Genomic DNA, 25,860 nt, shown 5'->3' with positions numbered 1-25,860 from the left:
TATATATATATATATATATATATATATATATATATATATATATATATATATATATATATGAAACACAAAAAACATTTCATATCTAATACAGATTTCCTTGAAAAAACATCTCCAGAAACATTATATTGCCAGTTGCAGTGAATAAACAGATTCCGACAGCTCTATTTTTTGCAGTCGGATTCTGTCTCCCACCCCCCCATCCCCCACCTCCTCCTTGTTTCTTACACATTTAAGATCCAATATCTACAAAACTTACACTGGTAAATTGGCACCAATATCATTGTGGGCAGCGCACTGATTAAAGTGTGATTGTGCTTCAGGTGGCCGAGTTTGAGTCCCGACTCGTAGACTTTTCCTGAACCCGTCCCATCAGACCAATATATCATAAATACTGAAGATAATTTTTGTCTTAATGTATCTAAAGACCGACCTTAGCCCTAAAGACTTTTAAAGTATTAAACCAAATTAAAATCTCTCTCTTTCAAAATGAACATCATAATGTCAAACAATTTTACATTGAGAAGCATTAACTCCTAGGGCACTGTGTACTAATGCCCACAAGATGGCGCTGTTTCTTAGTCGTCAGCTGACTTGAGCTGGAGGTGAGAATTGTTGACTACACATGAGGTGTCTAATTTTCAAGTCTAGATTATGCTGTTGGCCTTTAATTGTTTGATGTTTATGCAAGAATAATTATATATAAAATGCATGTGAAATAGAATATCATTAAAAGGAGAGAGTGGAGAAAATGCTTCATCATCCCTCCTCCTGCTACTGCTTGCACACATGCATCCTCAGAGAGTCTTTTCCTGATTATGAAAAAAACCCTCTGCCAGAAATGGGGAGAAAGTGACGGGATGACGGGACATTTCCATTCACTGACTCTGACTCTGAGAGAGACCTCTACATAAGACCTGCCTCCTCTTAATAAACCTGTGAAACGGGCAGATACGGCAGTTCCAGTTCAACCTCTGCATCCCGCCAGCTCTCTTCTGTCTCTCTCTCTCTCTCTCTCTCTCTCTCTGCAGACAGCAACAGCGTCCTGTGATTAACCCAGATGCTTTAAACTTCCAGTGACTGATCAAACTGTGATAAGATCTGACCTGAGCCCACAACCACTTGACTCAGCAGAAAACCTGTGCAAGTTTCTGTCTCCTGGATTCAGGTAAGTGGAGCATGGACACAAGATTATTTTATTTTAATGCATTTTGTTTATTTGTATTGGCAGGTATTGGCATCTATTCTATGAAGAAACTTTAATATGCATAGAATCTTTCCATTGCACAAAAGTTAATTTATATATGGAAAACCTCTGATTCTTATACATCTTAAATAAGAATACATCTTACATCTTAAACACGACTGTGTAATTGAATAATTAAAGTTAAGACGATATTCAACTATGTTGAGGAATATTTGCCAGTGTATCCAACTGGTGTTCAGATGTAATTCATGTAAATCCAACAAAGTTTGGAAATAGCCAACTATGCTCTGTCATTCATGTGCACATGTACACTTATCTATTGCGTATTTTAATTTTAAGCATGCAGTCTTAGTTAAGTTACTCTAATAAAGTAATAAAATCCCATATCAACATTGACAAGTTGAACAATACAAGGACAGACATGAAACTGCTTTTTAAATTCTTTCAAATAAATCATATAAAATTGCATAAATGATTCTTGACCTGACATAAGTATTTAAAGGGAGAAGGTTAGGCTATACATTTTATCATTAGATGTAAAATTTTGACATAAAATTGTTTTATATAGAATTGTTCAGTACAGTATTTAATGCAATTACGTATAAGTGCAATAAAATTACTGAAAAATTAGGAGTAATTACTTACTTTTTCAAGGGAATGGAAAATAAAAGTAATTCAATTACAAGAATTAATTTTTTAGTAATGAATTACACCCAACACTGTTTATAAGTAAAACTAACATTATAACTGAGTGATATTTGGAGAATTCTCAACCTGATGATATTTTATAAATTTAATAGTATTTCAGCCCTGCCCTGTTTCATGGAAACAGGGAACATTGAAGCTTTAAGTGAGTTTTTCTTTATTTTAGGATCATTTCATGCACACCTTGCAAAATAATGTATATACTGTATATCACTCTCTCTTTTAGTTTCTCTTACTCTCTTCATCTCTCACATGCTCAAGCCATGCTGAGAGGTGAATTATGGGATTCGGTGATTGCTATGGTGCTATGGGCCGCCTGGCTGCCCTCCTGTCTCAGCCAGACCCCCTCTCCATCTCATGATGGAAAAATGAAGTTTCGTCTGGCCGGATACCCTCGCAAACACAATGAAGGAAGAGTGGAAGTGTTTTACAGTGGAGAGTGGGGAACTATCTGCGATGATGACTTCACCTTGGCCAACGCTCATGTTCTATGTCATCATCTAGGGTTCGTGGAGGCACTAAGCTGGTCGCACAGTGCGAAGTATGGACCGGGCAATGGTGAGATAAAAATAAACCTTATTAGCAAAATTACATTTCTATTGTAGTTTGTCGCGTTCGTGCTTAGTTATGACCAGATTCTGAAACTCCTGTTGTAACCTCACCTAGAGATCCATGTCCCTGCAGGTAAAATCTGGCTTGATAATGTCATGTGTGGAGGAACGGAAAACAGCATAGAGAAATGTGTGTCCCGAGGCTGGGGGAACAGCGACTGCACGCACCAAGAGGACGCAGGGGTTGTCTGTAAAGACGAGAGACTTCCGGGCTTTGCAGAATCCAACATCATTGAGGTAAAAGATCACTTCCATCAAATGCCATGCCACTGATGCTGGCAAACAGAGAAAAATAACAATTACGCCATTACATAGAGAGCTGCATGATGCCAACCCTGAAGTTTGCATCACTTGTTTGCAGACTGCTTTTATCTCTTCACTTTTTCATCTCTCTCTCCATTTGACATTTGATTTTCCTGCATGTTCTCTCTCTCCTACATCCACATAATGAGTGTCCACAGCCAGAGTCACTCTGCTTCGACTCAAAGTATTTGCTCAGTTGTAAATTCATCTCTGATGATCTGCCTGGAAGAACACCAGAGAAAGAGAGACAGATGTAGAGATACAAGAGCTAGGAGAATTAGCGACTGAAAAACAGGAGAGAAGAAAAGAGAAGGAAGAGTCGAGGGCACGCAGAAGTGACGTTGCTCAGTATATGTGCCAGGTTTCTCCGTGTTCTTGTCCGGAAGGCTGAAAGAACACTGAGAACACGAGTGGGTGTCAGACGAACCTCTGAAAACCTCTGCTGTTTGTGCTTCACTACACACAATCAGATGTGTCTGAGTTTACTGGAATGTTGCAAATGATTGATTTCACATCCAAATGTACAAATGTTTTCAGAAACACAGATTGACAAGAAGAATGTTCTTCCCAAAGAACATACCAAAGTAATTATAATGTGCTCACTATTTGTTTCATAGAAATGCAAGCTTTTTTGAAAGCTTTTTTGTCAGTTATCTAATTTAGTGTAGACTTATGACATAACTACACACATTGGGTTTTTGAGTTTTATGCATAGAAATAATGATTTTTATACTGTACAAACTTTACATTGTATCCTCTAAACCTAACCCTTAAAACATGTGTGTATGTGTTTTCAAAAACAAACAAACAAACAAAAAATCAGTAAGTATGATTTATGAACTTTTCCTAATGGGGACTGAAATTTTGGCCGAAACTCTGTGCTTCACTATAGAACGCATTGCACCACAATGTGGTGGTATATTTGTTTAACTAGACAGTTTAACTAGAGGTGCAAACACCACATTGTGGTGCTTCACTACAGAATGCATTGCTCCACAATGCATTGCATGAGAAAGCCAACTGGTATAGACGTGGTTTGCTGCTACTTTGCTGTGCAGTTTAGCCTTAGGTTAAGAATGAGACCCAAGTTCCAATTTCAGATTTCAGTTGATTGTCTCATGGCAAGGTGCTCAGCAGACTTTGTGGACTGTGCTGGCCAGACATTTGGAAGTGCTTGTGTAAATGGTGGAGAGAGTTTGTGTTCTAGCCAATGCTCAATGAAGGTGTGGTTTGGCCGCTTACCACAGTGATCCAAACCCCTCGTGTGAGATGACTCGTGTCCAGCATGAGCCAAACAGACGGACTCGTTTCCTAAAAACCCTGCATGAAATTTAATTTGGAGACTGTAGCTGACTAGTTAAACAAATATAAGGCTTATATCTATCAGAAAGACGTACTGGACTTATCTTCACCACAGACATGCACGTACTTGAAAAAACACAGTATAAAACTGGTCTTGAAACCAGTATATACCCTATATCACATTTACCTCTCCTGATGTAGAGTTGCATTTGTTTTAGATGCAGGTGGATAAAAACCGTATGGAGAAGATTCGTCTGCGTCCACTCTCAGGAGCCCATGCCGGCCGTATGCCTGTGACGGAGGGAGTGATAGAGGTGAAGTTTAAGGACGGATGGGGTCACATCTGCAACACTGGCTGGACCACCAAGAACTCTCGAGTGGTGTGTGGCATGATGGGATTCCCTTCCCAGAGAACTACGGCCAAGAAGCCAAGCAGGTAATGGGCATGTTTCAAGGATACAAGGATCAAACTAATTATGGTTGTTCAAAAAACAGTATTTATCAAATGTTCGATTGATAACTTAAGGTGCTCAATATGATTAGTACAAAATGTCGTCTTTTAGTGAATAAACAGCTATTGTCTATCAAATGGCGAACTTACTTGAAATTATTTTGAAATGGTATTTCACACACACATCTTACGCACAGTGGCCGCAAAACGCATTTGGACACATAAGCTGCACTTAGAACTTAATTAAAAAACAAAATATGTAAAATATAAAATTCACCGAAGCTGCTCACCAAGCTTACAATGAAATTTCAAATTAGAAATCACCAATGAAATCTTACAAAAACGGTCTCATAAATGTAGTTTCTTATGCTCGAATAGTGTTCAAAAAGCGTATTTTTTTCAAGTTGTGACTTATTCCGCCATATTGCGTTGCACTTTCTCCAATTCATAAGTAAAATGAGTGCACTTTGTTTGTATATCTAAAGTCTTTGGTTTTAATGATTTTTAGTGGACGTATGATGTCGTTTGTCACTTTAATGAACATGATCAACTAATGTTTGACAACTACTAAGTGGCACAACACTCGATGGCTGTGTCTGAAATCTCTTGAGTAGGTACTTATTTTGAATAAGCAATTTTAGCGCAATCACTCAAAAAGTACATTAGTTAACTCCACATCAGCAACATAAATTCATTAACTAACCATTCAGAAATGTCCTGTTGTATTCTACATGTTGTCATTTCTTCTTGAGTCTCTCCATCATTGTCCGACTCCAGTTTAAACATAAAAAGACAGAGCAGTTTCTGACATTTTAGGTAATCAGAGCTGCTAACACACAAGCTCTTGAAGCTCCGCCCTCTGTGCAGGGAGCAGCAGCTCATTTGCATTTAAAGGGACACACACAAAACGACGTGTTTTTGCTCAGCCTCAAAAAGGGACAATTTTAACATGCTGTAAAAAATGATCTGTGGGGTATTTTGAGCTAAAACTTCACATACACACTTTGGGGACATCAGAGACTTATTTTACATCTTGTAAAAAGTGGCATTATACCAGCCCTTTAATGTGTGAATTAAGAATGTAATCAAGATTCCAAACATACTACATTCGACATGCTGTCATTATCATGTGACCTACCAGCGTCATTTGCGTCAATTAACCTCCATTCATAAATCCTCTCATGGGATAGTAAAGTGTCTGTCGTATGCACACTTCAGAATCTCGTCAGAAGTAGCAGTAGGTCACCGGCGGTACTTTTTACCTACTCTTTTATGAGTAGTGTGAATTCGGACATTTTTTTGTCACATATTGTTTTTTGCCTACTAGCTATGTAGTATAGGGAAGTATTCGATATCGGATGCAGCGTTCTTAAAATCTTCATTTTGAATGGTGTATCTGTTTTCTCATCACTTAAAAGCTATATTTTTCTCGAAAAGTGTGCTAATTCTTTATTTATTAAATACCACTTATTTTTTAATACACTTATATTTTATTATACTTATACCGCTAGATATTTTGTTATATAATGTGGTGGCCCAAGTAGTTTCTGAGGCAATTTCAGGTATTTTATAGCTGTAAACAAAATAAATATGTATTTTACAACAGTTGAAGGAACTTTGTGATCAAAACAGCATTTTAAAAACAAGATGGTCGGTTTCAAATTCCTCGAAGCTGACTGTCTAATTTGTGGCTTGCTGCCTTCCTCTAAATGATCACTTGTCTGTGTGATCTAGACTATTTTGGATTCTTATGGAAATTATTGTGCATTTTTATGTTTATGTTATTTGAAACCTATTTTTAGTGTTTGTGTTTCAGTCAGAGCATCTAGACATCCAAAAGATTGAATGTTCATTGTTTCAAATTAATTTGGATGTCTGCTTGTAATTTTTTACTGCAAAACCACATAAATAGTTTCCATTATTCCCTCAAATACTCAAAATGAAGAGCTCATATACACCATTAAATATATACCTGGTTTCTGCACGTGTTCAGACACTTTTAAAAAGATGGAAAATGTCTCTATTTCATGATCTTTGGCCAATGAATCATTATAGATCATCATACACTTCCCATGCTGCGGCCAAAAAGACTTTTGCAAGAATCCACTTATGCAAGTCAGGATATGTTGTTATGAAACCTGGCAGCGAATGTGAGCACATACACACGAATCTTGATGGATATATGAGCTGTCAGAGAAACAACCCAGTGTTTTGTGAGGTCATGGGGGATGCAGCAGTTATGCATTGTCACATGAAGTAATGACGAATGTTTACAAAATCCTGCAAAATGAAATCAATTCCATATGTTACCACTGGGCTGCCAGCCAACGTGTTTTTAACTGTGAGGGATGAGGAAGTTTTATCATTGTGCCAGTGAAAAATGTACAATACAGATCAGTGAGGCCCTGATGGAAATTTCATACTGAGCTGCGGCGTTATTTGTCTCTCTGATTCATTCTGATTTAATATTATAGCGATAGGTAAATGTTATGGTAATGTGATGTGGTCCTGCACCGTTTGTACCGCAAACCATCCATATATGGTATCCACCATTGACAGGGACAAGTCCCCGCCCTCCCAATAATTATAAATGTCCAAACTGTCTACCCAATGTTTGATATTGATCCTGCTGTTTGTTGTTAGGATAACAAAAAGTTGTAAAAGTTACAAATACAAAATGATTGAAATCACCAATTAAATCAAAGAAGGTGGGCTTTATGTTTACAGAAGCCAAAAATGAATTCCAGCGCGACACTTCAGTTTTTAAAGGGGACCTATTTTGCCCCTTTTTACAAGATGTAATATAAGTCTCAGGTGTCCCCAGAATGTTTTTGTGAAGTTTCAGCTCAACATACCCCACAGATCATTTTTGAGTGGAAGGAAAAACATGCTGTTTTTGTGTATGTCTCTTTAAATGCAAATCCACCCCGCTTTCAGAGCCTTTACAGTGCATGGTTACTTTGCTAAAAACTAAAACATGTTTTGGTTTTGATTATCATCTCTATCGTCGCCACGCTCACATGACATTGCAGTTCTTCATCATCATGAAAGTTTATTATGTGCATGTGTTTTAAAGCCCTATCAGTCTAAACGTATGATGGTTTTCTGAGTGCACACTGTTAAAAAAAATCTGTAGAAATTACAGTATTATTGGCAGCTACTTGCCAGTAACTTACTGTAGATTTAAATTGATGTTATTTACTGGCAACAGTTTGTTCAAAGTTAAATGAACATTAAACATTAACAAGTCTTTATCTTTACAGAATAAAACTAAAATAACAGCCTCATGCAAAGCATTCTGGGAACCAAAATCTGAAGGAAAAAAACAGAAAAAGGTTGATGAAGATTTCTGGTTCCCAGAATGCTTTGCATTAGGTTGTTATTTTATAGTTTTATTCTGTAAAGACAAAGACTTGTTAATGTTTAATGTTCATTTAACTTTGAGCAAACTGTTGCCAGTAAATAACATCGATTTAAATCTACAGTAAGTTACTGGCAAACAGCTGCAAAGCTACAGCAAATTTTTTACAGTGCACATATCAGAAGCACGCGTGCACAGAAATCTGGATGTCAGATGGTGCGTCCTGTGAGTTTTAAACTAAGTTCTCTTTCACGTCTTATTGAGTATTAAACTAAGTTCTCTTTATTGCGCTTAAACTGTCAAATACACACAAGGTTATATCAAAAACACACAAAGTTCCATGTCCATGTTCATGGTTCAATAAAACTGCACTTGGGTTCTCCAAGCTTGCCTCCAGTAGACCTCGTTACATGCACAAATTCATTTTTATTGATAATTTTATTGATTTTTTTATTGAATTTTATTCTCTTAAATCTATTTATTAATCAAGACAAGGTTCTTGCTGCAAACAACACCATTGCAACCCCGCAGAATACCCTAGTAACTGCATATAACATGCTAAATACATTCTGAACACCTTAGAAACCACATAGCAACGCTCTGGCAACCACACACAGCAGCTTGTGGCGGCAGGTTTTTGATGTCGCCATAATGAAGGTTCGATGTGATTTCATTGCTTTGTTTTGCTGTGCTTTTATGGCTTCTCTCCTCCATCTGTGTTGAAACAGTCATCCACGTCTGAACACAGACACTTACTCCGATTCACAGCAGATGGTGAAATGTAAGCAGTCTGTGACTGGACAGAAAAACAAGCCAGCATAGGAGAATTCACGTGTGCATTGTGAGAATATGGCTATCATTTCAACCAATGCACTCTCTGTGTGTGTATTAAACTGACTTATACCTCCATAGACATGAGCTCAAGTCCTCAGCATGCTGAAGTTGAGCTCCAAAAACACTCTCCCACTGGCTGTTCATCAGTCTGACTGATGAAATATCTTCTCTTGACAGAAGGCCAGTTAATTTACACTTAATGTTACTTAATATTAAAGTCTACAAGCTGACTAAACACAAGTAATATTGGGTGGATGAAAAAGCTGCCATTTATCCTTTCCACTGCTTTTAACTGATCATGAGCTCTGACATAATTTACTGAAAGGAAATGGGTAAAATACTGTACTTCTCTTCATCTTTGTAATTATGACACTGACATCAGGTTCGTGCCAGAAGTGCTTGGCTAGATGCACTTCAGAAATAGCTCACTCTGCACATTTACAAGACTGTGGATGATATCCTACACTTCTCAGATGTCTGTCTGTATGAATGTCTGTGGTTCCCAGAAATTGAATAAAAAGGCCTGTTTTTATAACTTAAAAAATTGGATTTGGACACTAAAGTCACACCTAAAAATATCGGAATGTCAGAATCATTGTGCAAAAATGTATTCTTTTTCATTTGTTTGCAATTTAAATTAATTGTTTGCATATGCCATAAGACACTTGGTTTTAGATTTTGATATCTAATGCCATGCAATGATTTTTAAGCATCCAAATGCTTTTTGGGGCCTCTGTACATATATGTTATTCTCCAGTATTTTACTTGATTTTTTTAATTCTGCCATTTAATTGCATATGTGCTGGAAAGTCACACAAGAGGAAAGTATCTTCTCTCTCTCTACAGTAATATTACTCTATACCAGACCTCTCCTGGTCATGTTATCACCTGTGTGAGAGTCTGGAATGTGTCATAAATCTGGTGAACCATTGTAAAATCTTGCCTTTCATAAAGCAAATACTGCTGTGTGGGCTACACTAGACGGGTGAATCTCTCGAAAGCTGTCAAGAACATGTCTGGGTCATATTTCACCCCAAAGTTAGGAGAAAGTAATAAGATAATATATTTTGAGGGAATATATATATACACTATAGATGTACACTCTATAAATACATTTTAATGTCCTTCAGTGGAAAAGCAACATCAGTACGCAGTATTTGCTCACACTGGACTGGACACTATTTCTCAGCAAGCTGATAGAATGTAAGAAATCAGTTATGCTTTCCATTCGGGTTTACTTGTCTGAGCACTGCAAGGTTCAGAATTCAAAGACATCTTCTGGTGTATTATAAGCCTACTGTATGTGGTACATAATAAATTGTTGTTATTTTGCTCATACAGCAGTTATTATTCTTTCAGCAGACAGAATATTATTGAAATTTCTTACTATTGTTTTGGGATACAATGTTTGTCATTTGATCATTTGCGTTTCTGTTTAGTCACCAGAGTGTGTACAAGATCCACTCAGTGGCCTGCACTGGAAATGAGGCTCATCTTTCAGCATGCACGATGGAGTTCAGTAAAGCAAACTCTAGCGCCCCCTGTCCCAATGGAGGAGCTGCTGTAGTCAACTGTGTGCCCGGGCCACTGTTCACACAGGCCAGAGCACGTAGAGTCAAGCTCAATCCAATGGTGATTAGATAAAGCTCATTAAGTTTAACATAATTCATTTTCAATGGACTGATTTGATATTAACATTAATCACAATTTCTGGAGGTAATATCAACAGGATTAAAAGAACACCTGTATTATGGCTTCCATTGATCATGCTCGTTCTCATTCTCCAGGCTCAAGTGCGTCTGAAGGGCGGTGCAAAGGCTGGTGAGGGCCGTGTGGAGGTCCTGAAGGGGAGTGAGTGGGGTACCGTGTGTGACGACCGCTGGAACCTGCAGTCCGCCAGCGTGGTGTGTAGAGATCTGGGCTTCGGCACCGCTAAAGAGGCTCTGACTGGAGCACGGATGGGCCAAGGTGGGCAACACTAGATAGATAGATAGATAGATAGATAGATAGATAGATAGATAGATAGATAGATAGATAGATAGATAGATAGATAGATATCCCATTCAAAGCCTGTTATGATCTCTTGTCCACAGGCATGGGTCCCATCTACATGAATGAGGTTCAGTGTCGTGGTGATGAGAAGAGCCTGTGGGACTGTCCTCATAAGAGCATCACTGCTGAAGACTGCAAACACATGGAGGACGCCTCCGTCATCTGCAATATTCCCTACATGGGCTTTGAGAAAACGGTCAGACACATACTGTTATTTTATTTCTAGCAAGTAAACTATGAAGTGTATAGAGAAAAAAAAAACTGTCTCAAATCTGCTTTTATCTAACGTTTAACATTTAATATAACCATAATTGTCTCTGATGTATCAGACTTCAAAATCTTTGATGCCCTCATCAAAGTGTCTTCATTTACGACTAACGCTTATGTGTTTTTGTATTGTGTTAAAAATGTTCTTAGCTCAGCTATGAACACTAACAATGCTGTTCAGGGCTGATCCAAACTAAAGCATTGCACCACCAAAATCTGTAAAATCACTTAAAATGAGCACTTTATTCAAATAGGTGATGCGATGTGCAATAAAAACACGTTCTCACAGCCCTAAAGCAGCACTGCTTATCAAGTTTAAATGATCAAAGTCAAGGTTCTTAAGTCTTTTCATTCTTTCTCATGCTTGCTCTGTAACCTGTGGCAGATCCGCCTGACGGGGGGTCGGACGCGGTTGGAGGGGAGGGTGGAGCTGCTGCTCTCATCAGGCAGTGAGATGAGGGACTGGGGTTTGATCTGTGGGGACGGATGGACATCTCGGGAGGCCATGGTAGTGTGCAGACAGCTGGGGTTGGGACATGCCAGCAGTGGCCTGAGAGTAAGATAACCACTGTATAACATACAACACAGGCACAGACATGGAGTTGATGAGTAGTTTAAGTGAATATGGCATGAAGGTTAGGGGGATGCACAGAAACAGTGTGATCGTAAGGTGTGTTTACCTGTACAACAAAACTCTAATAACCTTCAAAAAAATCAGCTTAGTATGAAAAAAAAAAATCCAATGCAAGAAAACTAATGTAATTGCAGTTACTGAAATGGCGGTGCAAAATTAAAAATATAATACAAATATAATGCAATGTTTTCTGCAGGTCTATGGAGCCCTTAAAGGGACATGGTGAAGGGAAAAATATGGGAGGAAATAAATGTTTTGTGTTCCTTCAAGAAAATTTGCATTTACTCGCAAAATGTTTTGCGTTCCCAGAGAACTTTGCATTTGCCCGCAAAGAACACAAAAGTTTTGTGAGCGAATGCAAAGTTTCTTGGGGGAATACAGAAGTTTTGCTTGGAAATGCATTAACATTATTTTTCATCACCTTGTCCCATTGGGGGCTCAGTACAGGCCTGGTCGAAATCTGATATTTTTTTAAGCAGTGGTGACGGTATGTCTGTATGTTTTTGCAAAGTTTTAAACCTGCAGTGCATTAAAAATAAGTAAACCCAGACAACTTTGCACGTTTTCCACATTTTCTGTGTTGATATTATGTAGGAAAATCTGGGGTGTCTCACAAAAATATGGCCACTCATAATCCAGAACGGGTTCGCCTCCCCTGAAATACCCTGCAAAAAAAGAAAGAAAAAAAAACTCATATTTTTTTGCAGTGTAAGTGCATTAATTTTCAAGAGTTTTCAACTGATTACCATAACAATACAAGACAGTGTGAACAGAGCATAATGCTAACACCTCTTAACCCTGCAATACATGAACTTATTAGCAAAACGCACCATGCTCTTTTGCCTCTGGGACTGATCACAATAATCCACTAAATCAAATCATTACTAGCAAATATAGAACTTTGTAATTCAAGCATTAGCATAGCCGGCAATTTTTTAGCTTCTTCACTTTATTTAGCCTAGTTTGCATGCTAAGCCCTTGCAGTGGGGGTCTGTCCGCAGATTCGTATGGTGGGGGGCAGGACGGATCACGAGGGTCGCGTGGAGGTTCAGGTCAAGTCCAGGTGGGGAACTATATGCAGTGACAAATGGACCAGAAGAGAAGCCATGGTGGCGTGCAGACAGTTAGGCCTCAGATACTGCCTGCATGCTATCACTGTGAGTAAGCAAGGCGCTATGGGACTGGCTGATCAAGCATCGCAGCTTGATTGGTTTTGAAATCACATATTAACATGACATGTGAGCTATTCATGTGTGAAGTATGCAGTACCGGTAAGTCTGGGGTCAGTATTTTCTTTCAAATAGTCCAGATCAGGTTACTAAAACATCGAAGTGTGTTCAGTATGCTTGAAACATTAAAGTTATATTTAAAGGGATACTTCACCGATTAGCATTAAGCTTTGCATCAGTAGAAACCCGGTAGTATTTTCGAATGACCGTGCTTCCCTCCCTCATGTCCCCCTGAGACGAGAGTTTTCTGTATTGTGTGTCTGGAAAAAAAACTCAGATGACGGAAAAATCTTAATTTAGCGTCATCGGAGGCTTTTTTGTCCAGAGGCGAGAGACTACAGCCAGTAGGAGGAGCTCGTTCCGCATGTCTTCAACCCACCCATAGGGGGATCTCACGATAAAACGCCGTCTTCTCAGTTTCGAGTCGACTAGTAGCCTAGTTGTGTCATTTCTTCCGATACTGCCCTCTGTAACCGGTAGGCGTGGCTTGGGAGTGTCCTCGTAGGGCAGCGAAGCAAGTGCATTCTGGGAGTTGTTGTCTTTCATCCACATGAGACAAAAATACATTTCCTGGCCTTTCTCAGTCTAGAAGGCACCAACTTCTAAAATAATTTCACATTTCTACTACATAAATGACCCAATTTAAATTCACATTAATCTTTCCAGTGGTGAAATATCCCTTTAAATAATTTATTAATATAATTTTTTCCAACAGTATGTAATTTTCTCTACTTTTTTTTTTTGAAGATTAATTTTTCGCAATAATAAGAAATCTATTCATAGACTGAAAGTGGAAACATTGTGGCTCAAACTAAAGCAACCAGCAACACCAACACCAAAACTCAACCAATGGCTAAATGTTTGTTTGACCAATGGAAGTATTTATATGGTATATATATGCTATATGGTTTGATTCAGATTTAATTAATGTCTAATGCTGACATTACCATGCTTTGAATTGTGTTTCTTGTTTTATCCATGTTCAGTAATTTGCCATATTCATTCATCTACTGACGAGCTCTCCCCTGTGTTAAGGAAACGTGGTACTGGGACAGCAGTAACGTGACAGAGATGGTCCTGAGCGGAGTGAAGTGTAAGGGAGATGAGATGACTCTGACCGACTGTCAGCATCATCCTGTCATCAGCTGCAAAAGAGCGGGAGCGCAGTTCTCCGCTGGCGTCATTTGCTCAGACAGTGAGTGATATGCAAGTCCGTAAAGAAAAGTTTGTTTGCATGTGTTTCAAAAGAAGAGTTATTCCATCATATTTTTGTTTTAAAACAATACATTTCACTTTCTCACACAATCCCTAGCGGCTTCGGACCTGGTGCTGAACGCTCCATTGGTGGAGCAGAGCGTGTACATCGAGGACCGACCCTTGCACATGCTGTACTGTGCAGCAGAGGAAAACTGCCTCGCCAAATCAGCTGCTCAAGCCAACTGGCCATACGGCCAACGTCGCCTGCTACGCTTCTCCTCCCAGATACACAACATCGGCAAGGCTGACTTCAGACCACGGCTCGGCCGCCACTCATGGGTGTGGCACGAATGCCATAGGTAAACAGAGGAGCTCTTGTTGTTGCTAAATTTCAAATCTCATACCTGGCCCGCAGGCTATATGTTCTCTCTTTAAGGTGGAGCATGTGATTAAGACCCAAAAACAAGTATGCAAATGCTTATAGCTATGCAAGCTCAATTTCATTACAAAATAGAGCGCTGCAGTGATGTATTTTTGTTGGCCAACATGGAAGTTAGCAAAAACCACGTTCCCTCTGATTTTTCCATTGGCTTTTGGGTCATTGCAGAAAATAAACCAACTAAAGTTAATGATTCTTACACATTTTATTCATCATGATCTTCACAAATGAACACAACTTTTATGAATTTTTAAAAACCGTTAATACAATCGCCAGTAAGTAAAAAGCTAAAGTAGGCTATTAATGAACTACACCGTGGTCGATGATTTCAATGACACCACAATCAGCTCTTTCAAAAACATTTTCCCTGAAAGTTTGAGTTAGAATAGTTTGCAAAAGTGCAATTATTAACACAATACGGCTGTGAAAGTAGACTAGTTATTAGATGAGTTTACCTGTTCGGTGAAATTACATTTAATGTCCCAACAACCTCTGTAGTCCCATTTAACCACTTTTCAGCAACTGCCTTTAAAAGCTTAAAAATCACAAGGGGGTATTACTGATGAATTTTATGTAGTAGAATAAAACATGAAAATATCTTGAGCTTGTTAAATTTCAGGCATTTAACCAAAAACCAATTCAAACACATGTGAACTCGTTTCTGGGTTTTGGCCTACAAAAAGTAACACTCAGCAATAGTAGTTCAATAACTAGCTTGAAATAAAAAAGAACAACACTTGTACAGCATTTATTAATCTTAGATCCTTACTTAATGAACACTATTAAATGTGTTCATTGTTAGTTCATGATGTTTAATGCTAATGCATTGACTATTGCAGGCATGTGATTGGCTAAGGACAAAAAAGCAGGAAAATATACTGAGACCCCGAAAACTTTTTTTTACAGATCTGCATGATTCACGTAGGTCACATTTTCAGGTCGGAAAATCCGGAATTCCGGATTAATCCGGAAAAATCACATCCCTGCTATTGTCATTGAATTCTTAGCATTCCCACAAGGGTCACTACAATAGGCATTATCCATAAAACTGTCTTCTTTTACAGTCAGTTTAGTCTTTCCGGTCGACTATCATGACAACAGTTTGAAGACACTCTTGCCAATCAAGTTAAACTCAGTTAAATTGTCAACATCCAATGAAATGCCTTAGACATTTAAAGATTCTACCACCCCTTGAGTACTGAGGTTTTTTACTGCCACAGTAATGCAAGAATGCATGATAAGTAAACTTATGTTGCAATGCATTGGCCAAGGTCTGCATTTGTGTATTTGCATGACAGCACCACTTGACCTTAGAGTGAATTATGCATGAATAGATTATATAGGTTGGCTTGCTTGGTTTGAAAAGAGATCTATCAACTGTGTTTTTCTTTTAAGCGTCTGGCAGCTTTGCTGAATCTCCTCTTGCTCCAACCTGATCCAGCTGCATCCCCAAGGACGCATATGGCTTTACTAACACTGAGCGCTAGTGGTCATGTCGGCTGAACAACATTCCAAAAGTCATAATCTGATATAAATTTCTTCCTACAAACCAGAGCAGAGGCTTTCAGACCCTGGACAACCTACAGGGTGAATGAAAGTTCAAGCTGGCAGTCTCTGCTTTAAATGAACACGTGTGCCGACATGATCCAGGGCTGGTTATATCAGTCTCACAGTGGTTTCTGTTAGTCATGGTATAACCTTCAACTACACTGAGCTGAAGTGTAGTGCATGGGCTTAGTGCTTAAATATTAACATTTTGCATTACAACTGCATGGTTACAGTTTTTCCTCCTTAAAAGTTCTTATTCTGTGCTTTCTGCATTGAAGTCTATGAATTGAAAATTCATATTTATGAAAATATTCACTCTTATTGAGAAGTATTGGGGACCAAATAGCCGTGTGACAAACCAGTTACAATATTTGCATGAAATGAACATTGTAATATTAAATTATATTTTCCTCCGGTGGTGGATGTGCCACCTACTGGCCAAAGTTCATAAAACATGGTCAAAAACATTAACGTTTTTGGCCAGATGTCATGCTTGCTCCATATGCTATTTATTGGGGGCCTGCAGAATAGTTATTTATGGTCTGTCATATGGCTCTCCAACATTTGGAACAGGTTTCTAAATGACCCTGTAACTGCTACTTATTGTTATTGTAACCCCTCCACCCGGGTCCTACTCGCCCTCGAACCCGGGTCTCCGGCGTGAGAGTCAGGCGCTCTAACAAGGAGGCTAAAGACTGCAGACTCTAGCATCAGAGATCAGAGGAGTGTGGTTTACTCGCACAGCGACTATTAGCTGGCCTCCGTTACACTATAATTACTTGATTGGTCCAACCATAAGAAAGATAAAACCATGGAAAATAAACTATAACAATAATTGAAATGCCAGATATACATTTATACACTTTTATTGTTTTTTGTTCTGGTAAACTGTGCCATCCTTAAAGGACAGTTCACTCCAAAATGAAAACTGTCACCATTCACTCTCCTTGATGTTATTCTGTGAAACAAAATGAGATATTTTGTAAATAAACACTTTCATAATTTTCACACTTACCAAATTCAGTGGGTTTAATTGATTTTTGAACCAAATGAACCTGTTCGCTAAAAAGAACTGGCTCAAAAATACTGCTCAAGATCTACTTCTTCAAAGAATATACGTTCGAGTACCAAAAAACATAACAGAAATGTTATTTTTGTGTTGACTATCCCTTTAAAGTAGCCTCTCAATGCTGTAGATCACTGCGAAGTCTGAATTCAGTGGTGTAGAAGCTGTAGGGCCTTTTGACGTACTCTCACACCATGCATTTTTCAGATGATTTATGAATAAGAGCAGCTTTGAATAGTCTCATTAACTCTTTGGGGTGGTCTGTGTTTACACTGCAAGCTTCCCAGCAGACATCAGGTTTCCCAGTGTATGTGTCCGACACAATGATGATGAGGAAACCTGTTGTGTGCTCTTGCTGAAAGGACTGGGACTGGAGCCAGTGTCTGAGACACTGCGACTTCACTTCTCTCCTACAGGCCTACAGCACTGAATCTGCTCTCCAAGCCCTTTTAAATCTTTGCTTTTTTCCATGAAAATGACAGATTTGTAGGATGCAGTATAGTATACAGGATTCGGGATAGCTTAAATTCTTATTGTCCCCCTTAGGGGAAACTAGTTTTGCAGCATGAAGGTAACACAGACATACAGATAATACATAATATACAAACAATATACACATTGCACAAATCATAGTTCATATCAAAGGCCTTTTCCTGCCACCTTAACAAGGCTAATATTTGTTATTGTAAGATTGCCAAACCAAGCTGCGATACAAAAAGAAAACTGATTCAATTAAAGTCTTATAAAAGGAAGTCATAATCTTAGAGCATACATTAAATGAGTTTGTACTGTAGCACAACACATGCACGGGTACTTTGATATGGTTTTTAAAATTTACCGGATTTTAGCCGGTTATTTTTGAATGATGGTTTTTGGATGGTTTAACCCTGTTAGACTTCAGAAGACTGTGTTTATGACCTCCAGGCACTATCATAGTATGGATATCTTCACCTATTATGACCTGCTGTCTCTAAACGGGACCAAAGTGGCAGATGGACATAAAGCGAGCTTCTGTCTGGAGGACACCGAGTGCCATGAAGGTAAGACAGAGGTCAAAGGTCAGATGCTGGACTTGTTTGTACGATTAACACCAAACTTTTAATCTTTTCTCTCAACCCAATTTTTTTTTTTTCTTCTTCTTTATTGATGTTATTTTTTGTGTGTGTGACAGAAATAATCAATTTAGTTTTCATAAATTAGGTTTCAGGAGGTTTTGAGTTACAGGGTGTTTTTATGCTACAATAAACTCCTTTATTTCCAAAGATCAAGGAACATTTTATTTCAGTGCTATAAATGATTTAGTAACCGTCATAAATTTTGGCTTTCATGCCATGGTTGTTGTTTATACACTAGGGGTCTCTAGACTACTGGGTATAGTGAGTCTACTATTGAAATCTGTTTATGGATCAGTACCGATACATTTCAGTGACCAATACTTTAAATCTGCTCGGTCACTTTTAGGCTATACATCTAGGGTGGTATACATACTTTAGATTTGAAGCAATTAATATTAAAGACACTAAACCAGCCAAAGATAGCTTGCTCTTAGCTTAAAGGGATAGTTCACCCAAAAATAAAAATTATTTCATCATTTACTCATCCTCAAGTTGTTCCAAACCTGTATGAATTTCTTTCTTCTACTGAACACAAAGGAAGATATTTTGAAGATTGTTTGTAACCAAACAGCTGATGGGCCCCATTGACATCAATGGAAGTCAATGGTGCCCCACAACTGTTCTTCAAAATATCATCTTTACATCTGACATCTATAGTGAAATAATAAAAAAAGCAAGGTTGAAAAAAAGTTACCTTCTTTTAATGAGCGTTGTTTGTCTAGTGCATGTTTACATTAAGAAACAATGGAAAAGCAGCACAGTGGAGTGGAATACAAAAACTGGTTTATTAGTAGGCTGGTTTAACCCTTTCACGCATAGTGGTCACTACAATGGACAGCTATTAAAAATGCATTTTCTTGAATTTGCATGGGTTTTTATGGCAAAGTTGCACATCAGCCTCTTCATTGGACCCTGGTGCATCATCCTATAAATTGCAACCAAGTGGCAAGCCTTTGTGTTTCGATTTTTTCCCCCTCCAAACCAAGATGGCCAAGGGTCAGTCAGACATGCCAAGTTGCTCCGGAATATCCACCCATTCCTTCTATCCTAGGAGACTCTTGTAGGTAAAAAAAATATTGCAGCATCAAGCAATATCTAATGAGTCATATCACAGTAAAATTTTCCAAGTTTTGATTTTAGATTGAGAGAAAACTCTGATTAATCACATGTCCACTGTAGTGGACGTCATGCATCAATTGCTATATTTCAGCTACAATTCATAATTATAATGTGAATATTGTTTTTGAAACTTAAAACTTAAAAACTTAATCTGCAGTGACTTTTTTTACTGTAAATAAATGTATTTGTATTATTAGAATGTAATTTTCATTGACATAAAAAAAGTCATGTGATTACATAATGTATGACACTTGTAATGCATTACTTTATTTGTTAGATCAAAAAGTAATCTGATTTCGTAATACATGTTATTGTAATGCGTTTTTTTACTCATAACATCAAAAAGTAATCTGATTACGTAATGCATGTTACTTGTAATGCGTTTCTTTACTCGTTACATCAAAAAGTAATCTGATTAGGTAATGCACATTACTTGTAGTTAATTACTTGTTAGATCAAAAAGTAATCTGATTAATGCATGTTACTTGTAACACATTACTTTACTTGTAACATCAAAAAAGTAATCTGAATGCGTTATGCATGTTACTTGTAATGCATTACCCCCAACACTGATCATTTCAGATGAGATTGAAAAAAACGTATCGCTAGGTTTTCTCAGAGGAGGGCTATGATAGAAATGTGCATGTCCATCTTGAACATAATCAGAATTATCAGCTAATAAGGGTAAATATCCATACTCTGGTGCACTGGAGGGAGTATCTGAGTGGTTTCCACAGTTGTACCTTGACAGGCTGTAGAAAATTCTGATGGAATCACGTCCTCATGTTCTGATATCAAAGATACGCAAAGTGCAACTTGTATGAAGTTGTATGAAGCCTTTGCAATATTTTGCGTTTATATTTTTTGTATATATTTTATAGTTTTCACATGATTTGATATAATTGTATTGATTAGTTTGTTAAATTCACATACTTTATCTGTTTGATTATTGTCTTATTTAATACAGTATATCTTCAGTTTAAACCATAACCGCATGCTGTCCACTCAAGTGGACATCTGAAAATCTCTTTGAAAAATTTGTAAAAAAATAAAATAAAAATCAATTCTTGTTTTTCATGCCCTAAGAGCAATAAAAACACATAGGAAAAAAATCCTGACTGAGGTTATCATAATTCATGCATGAAAGGGTTAAGGTTTCTTCGGCTTGTCTCCAGAAATACACTGGTGCCACTTCCCTTGTTGCAGGTGTTTCAAAGCGCTATGAATGTGCTAACTTTGGTGAGCAGGGGATCACAGTGGGCTGCTGGGACTTGTACAGACATGATATCGACTGCCAGTGGATTGACATCACGGATGTTAAACCAGGAAACTACATTCTACAGGTATTCACTTGTGGTTATAGTCACAGAAAGAGAAACCACCTTGGTACTTTGTTAAAAATGTGTTTCCTTCAGCTAGATGGCACACTAACAGCAAAGAGCAGTCACATGAGCAGACTTTGGTCCCGTAGGACCCCATTGTCTGGGCTTTTCAGCTTGTCAATAGTTGTCAAAGCGCTGTTGCAGTTCTGCCCTCTAGTGGTGGAGTTTAGTCAGATCTCGTGCAGTTCACTATGATGTCCAGGAATGCGAGGGTTAGAAGAGTAATAGGATTTGGTTTGATTAATGATGTAATGAACCTTAATTACACAGAGGGAGGGTGGAGGACGGATTTTACTGGAAAAGACCCACCCGGATTAGGATTAACTAACAAAAGGCCCAGAACAGTCTTTTATTTTAAAGATCTTGCTGTCACTAGGCTACTTACTTTGCTGATTATGCTGTTAGCTTGATTACAATTATGCAAACATTTTTTTTTTCTCTTTGTCAGGTCGTTATAAACCCCAACTTTGAGGTGGCTGAGAGTGACTTCACCAACAACGCGATGCGATGCAACTGCAAATACGACGGCAACCGTGTCTGGTTGCATAAATGTCATCTTGGTGAGATGTGCTGTTGTTCACTGGGTCCTTCTGAGCTGCCCGATTCTATTAAACATGATTTGATGGGAATAAAATGGCATGCTTGCTTATTAGGATATTTTAAATCAGCACTAAATGAAGCTTAATTATTTTTTAATTACCTTGTTTTTTTTTATGTAAACGTAATTTGTATTATTTGTGTTTCTAGGCGATTCATTCAGTGAGGAGGCTGAGAAAGAATTTGAGCATTATCCTGGGCAGCTCAACAACAAGATCTCATAATTTTTTTTTTTTTTTTTTTGTGAACAAACCCAGTGACCTGCAGTAACCACGTGGCTCTGGACAAAGAGAAACTTTAATCACTTAACGTTACTATTTATTCTCATTTGAATCCATTGTTACTGTGGTCTAATCACATGTTGTCGTGCTGATGTTAGATTAGGTGATCAGAAATGATCATGTAGCCAAGGGCCTCAGAGACAGAACAGGGCTGTGATTGTGGCCTGGGCCTTTGTCAATGCAAATGCAAGTGGTTGAACAGTGGCTATACACTTCCTCTCAGAGCAGACGTCAGCATTCACGTGATGCACCGGTTTCATTTAGTGAATTTATAACATGCATCAGGGAATTATAAACACTGATTGCTGATGGAAAGTTTCTCATACTTCAGTCAGTGTGTGCATTTATTTTTGAACCCATGCAGGATTTGTCCATATATCTGTATATTTCTGAAATGTACTAAAACATTAAAATCTGCACTTTAAACACCTTGATGCCATTTGAATGATCTTCTATGCCCACATTCAGATCCAATCTGGAAAAATATGGCTATGGACTAGGAATTTAGACCCACTAAAACGCTAGCAGTTTTCTAAACCACATTTGAGTGGTCACAAGTTAAATGGGCATTTTCCATTAAACTACTTGCAAAACCTTAAATCTAGTGGTTTACATGTATAGGAACTGCAAAGATGGTGAAGACCTGACCATTTCAGAGCTCAATTAAACAACTTTAATAGAATTTAATACCTTTCCACATCTCTTTAAACCTGAAAGACCTCCCCTTGTCAAGAACAGAGAAACACTAGTAAACCAGTTAAGTTCTTGTATTTGTTTTATTAACATGTACATGAAGAGGAACAACTGAAGGTTTTAAGTGACAGGAAATGCAGTAAGAAAAAAATATAAAAGGGTGACAAGTTTAGAAAAAAGGGAAAAAAACAAAACAAAACATGGACCACACAACAAACAGTAGTCAACTTAAGCAAGCTCCTCTTCACCCTCTTCCTCAAACTCTCCCTCCTCCTCAGCGGTGGCATCCTGGTACTGCTGGTACTCGGACACCAGGTCGTTCATGTTGCTCTCAGCCTCTGTGAACTCCATCTCGTCCATGCCCTCTCCCGTGTACCAATGCAGGAAAGCCTTGCGCCTGAACATGGCCGTGAACTGCTCAGAGATTCTCTTGAAAAGCTCCTGGATGGCAGTGCTGTTGCCGATGAAGGTGGCGGCCATTTTGAGACCACGAGGTGGAATGTCGCAGACGGCGGTCTTAACGTTGTTGGGGATCCATTCTACGAAGTAGCTGCTGTTCTTGTTCTGAACGTTGAGCATCTGCTCGTCCACCTCCTTCATGGACATGCGGCCACGGAAGACAGCGGCCACGGTCAGGTAGCGGCCGTGACGCGGGTCGCAGGCGGCCATCATGTTTTTGGCGTCGAACATCTGCTGGGTGAGTTCGGGAACGGTCAGGGCACGGTACTGCTGGCTGCCTCTGCTGGTCAGAGGAGCGAAGCCTGGCATGAAGAAGTGCAGACGGGGGAAGGGCACCATGTTCACTGCCAGTTTACGGAGATCTGCATTCAACTGACCGGGGAACCTCAAGCAGGTAGTGACACCGCTCATGGTGGCAGAAACTAGGTGATTGAGGTCACCATATGTAGGGGTTGTGAGTTTGAGAGTACGGAAGCAGATGTCATAAAGGGCTTCGTTGTCGATGCAGTAGGTCTCGTCTGTGTTTTCCACCAGCTGATGGACAGACAGTGTGGCATTGTAGGGCTCTACCACGGTGTCTGATACTTTAGGAGAGGGCACCACGCTGAAGGTGTTCATGATACGGTCTGGGTACTCCTCACGGATTTTGCTAATGAGGAGGGTTCCCATACCAGACCCTGTACCTCCACCCAAGGAGTGAGTGAGCTGGAAGCCCTGCAGACAGTCACAGCTCTCCGCCTCTTTCCGAACCACGTCCAAAACGGAGTCAACCAGCTCAGCTCCTTCGGTATAGTGGCCCTTAGCCCAGTTGTTTCCAGCACCGCTCTGGCCTATCAGGTGACAAATGGTTAGGAGTTTAGTTACTTCAACACAAAAGGAAACTAGATCCATATCAGGTGACAATTTGCCATTCAAATTTTGTTCAGAGCAAGTGCAGGATCATTTTTTTTCTAAATCAGACATCCCAACTAAACCATTGCTCTCGGGTACATATTTGTAGTAAAAATTGTATTTTTTTTTTAAAATAATATTTACCAAAAACAAAGTTGTCTGGTCTGAAGATCTGACCAAATGGACCGGACCTCACGGAGTCCATTGTACCAGGCTCCAAATCCACGAGTACGGCACGTGGAACATACTTTCCACCTATATATATAAAAAAATAAATAAAAAAAAACACACAAAAAGGACAGATTTTTAGGACAAATGCTTGGACAAAATGCCATACGATACATCTTAGTCAAGTAAAAATACAACAGGCATTAATTTCTGCTCACCTGAGGCTTCATTGTAATAAACATTAATTCTGTCCAGCTGAAGGTCACTGTCGCCATGGTAACTGCCAGTTGGGTCAATTCCATGCTCGTCGCTAATGACTTCCCAGAACTGAAATAAAATGGATTCAAAAAAGGTACAAAATATTTATTATTTTACCCATTCAATTGAGTTAGACTAAAGACTTATTTAGACCATGACAAAAACGCATTGATATGGAATTGGTTTATAAAAGGCAAATAGAAGCGATTAAAACTAGGTTAATCCAATATTGAATAGCCAGAGCTTTCCGTTAAATGGGCTCCACACTTTTAAAATGGAGTTTGCCAAGTCACCGGAGCCATTTTACACCACCCGGGAGCTTAAAGTAACAGCGACGTAGTACCACAGCACTTAATGTCTCGAATTTTAAACTTTGGATATTGCACAATGAGATGAAATTCAGATTCGGTCTTTGTATGGGGCTAGGGGGTATTTTCAACATGATATTAGCGTTCCCGCACTTTTCCATGAGCTAGATTCAACCGGCCACATTACGACACGTGATTCTTCTAAGCGAATCGACTCGTTCGAACGGTTTGTTCAAATCTATTCGCCTGCGTCGCGTCACGACTCTTCCTAAATTCGGTTGACAACTTTAGTAGACGAGCAAAATCTCGAAAGATTCGGCTCTACCAAATCAAAGAACCGACTCGCTTGCGTATCGGACATTACGCCGGTCAGGCGCGGCCAACACCCTAAAACTAACGCATTGTTTCACCATTAGTTCATTCAAATCGTGCGGATTTCATACAATAAACTTCCTTAATTTTTTTTTTTTTTTTTTAAGTCATTTTTCGTCGATTCTTGGTTGAGGACTCAAAAATAAGATTTTTTAAAAAAACTTGTTGCCTGTTCAGATTAATCCAAAGCCATATTTAAAACAAAATAGCTGTTAGAAAATAAGATTAAACAATAATAAATACTAACAATAAACAGAACACAAGTCAGCCAAATGAAAATACTAAATATGTAACGTTAATAATAACGTAATCAATTAAACTAACAATGTAACGTTATGACCCTAAAAGCCGCGAAGATTAGCTTTCCCTCAAAAGGCAACGTTACTTTATTATATATTACAATAAATAATACATATTCGTTCAGTTCTTACCTTAGCACCAATCTGGTTGCCGCACTGTCCAGCCTGTAAATGCACAATCTCCCTCATTCTTGCGTATTTGTTTGCTTAACAACCCAAAATATGACCGAAACAAAAATCTTCTAACTCAAACCCCTCGACAATGAGGTCGTAAAATGAGATGTGCTCCTACTTATTCAGTCTGGAGAAATCACCAACATTTCCATCATTCTCATAGGTTGCTGTGCGCCCTCTCCAGCATTCTCATTGGCTCCTGTTTGTGCTCATTTTTATGATTGGTTTATCCAGACGGATGCGTCATTATAGGCAGGCTGAATTACCATTGGCTAGAAGAACGGTTATAACGGCTCTCGACATTCAAAACGCTTATCTAAAAAAATGTATTTAAAGAAAATAAAAAAGTTTTTGCGAAGTAGTTAGGGCGGCTGCAGGTATATTTTCCAAAACTTATTTGTTTAAAGAGTACAAATAAAACATAATCGAAGCCGTTTTGACAGTTTAACCCTTCCATTTGTCTCCCATGGCCATTACAAGGTGCTAATTCATTTATAAGGTAAGGCAGAAATAAAGTAATTACTAGTAATAAAAAAACACT

At 38.6% G+C, this 25,860-nt stretch overlaps 2 protein-coding genes across 3 annotated transcripts; one reads left to right on the top strand and one right to left on the bottom strand.

The window, feature by feature from the left end:
* Positions 1-937: 937 nt before the first annotated feature.
* On the top strand, positions 938-22,589 carry loxl3a (lysyl oxidase-like 3a). 2 transcript variants are annotated; one of them, XM_084132757.1, is made up of 15 exons: positions 1,088-1,165; positions 2,136-2,467; positions 2,594-2,757; positions 4,344-4,561; positions 10,211-10,403; positions 10,559-10,739; positions 10,865-11,019; positions 11,476-11,646; positions 12,726-12,881; positions 13,989-14,148; positions 14,266-14,509; positions 18,128-18,243; positions 20,644-20,780; positions 21,268-21,379; positions 21,567-22,129. In XM_084132757.1, the coding sequence occupies exons 2-15, from the start codon at positions 2,173-2,175 to the stop codon at positions 21,638-21,640; spliced, it is 2,376 nt and encodes a 791-aa protein (XP_083988883.1). In that variant the 5' UTR covers positions 1,088-1,165; positions 2,136-2,172; the 3' UTR covers positions 21,641-22,129. The 2 variants fall into 2 exon arrangements, with proteins under 2 accessions (XP_083988882.1, XP_083988883.1); XM_084132756.1 differs by lacking the exon at positions 12,726-12,881 and having other exon boundaries at positions 938-1,165; positions 21,567-22,589.
* On the bottom strand, positions 22,455-25,492 carry tubb4b (tubulin, beta 4B class IVb). The gene is made up of 4 exons (XM_084132758.1): positions 25,278-25,492; positions 24,127-24,235; positions 23,885-23,995; positions 22,455-23,679 (listed from the first exon to the last, which is right to left on the bottom strand). The coding sequence occupies exons 1-4, from the start codon at positions 25,332-25,334 to the stop codon at positions 22,619-22,621; spliced, it is 1,338 nt and encodes a 445-aa protein (XP_083988884.1). The 5' UTR covers positions 25,335-25,492; the 3' UTR covers positions 22,455-22,618.
* Positions 25,493-25,860: the final 368 nt, after the last annotated feature.

This window comes from Abramis brama (genome assembly GCF_963993115.1).
Source record: "Abramis brama genome assembly, chromosome: 13".
In the NCBI taxonomy this organism is placed as follows: domain Eukaryota; kingdom Metazoa; phylum Chordata; class Actinopteri; order Cypriniformes; family Leuciscidae; genus Abramis; species Abramis brama.
Note: the sequence above shows the minus strand (reverse complement) of the source record. Positions and strands in the feature narration are given on the sequence as shown.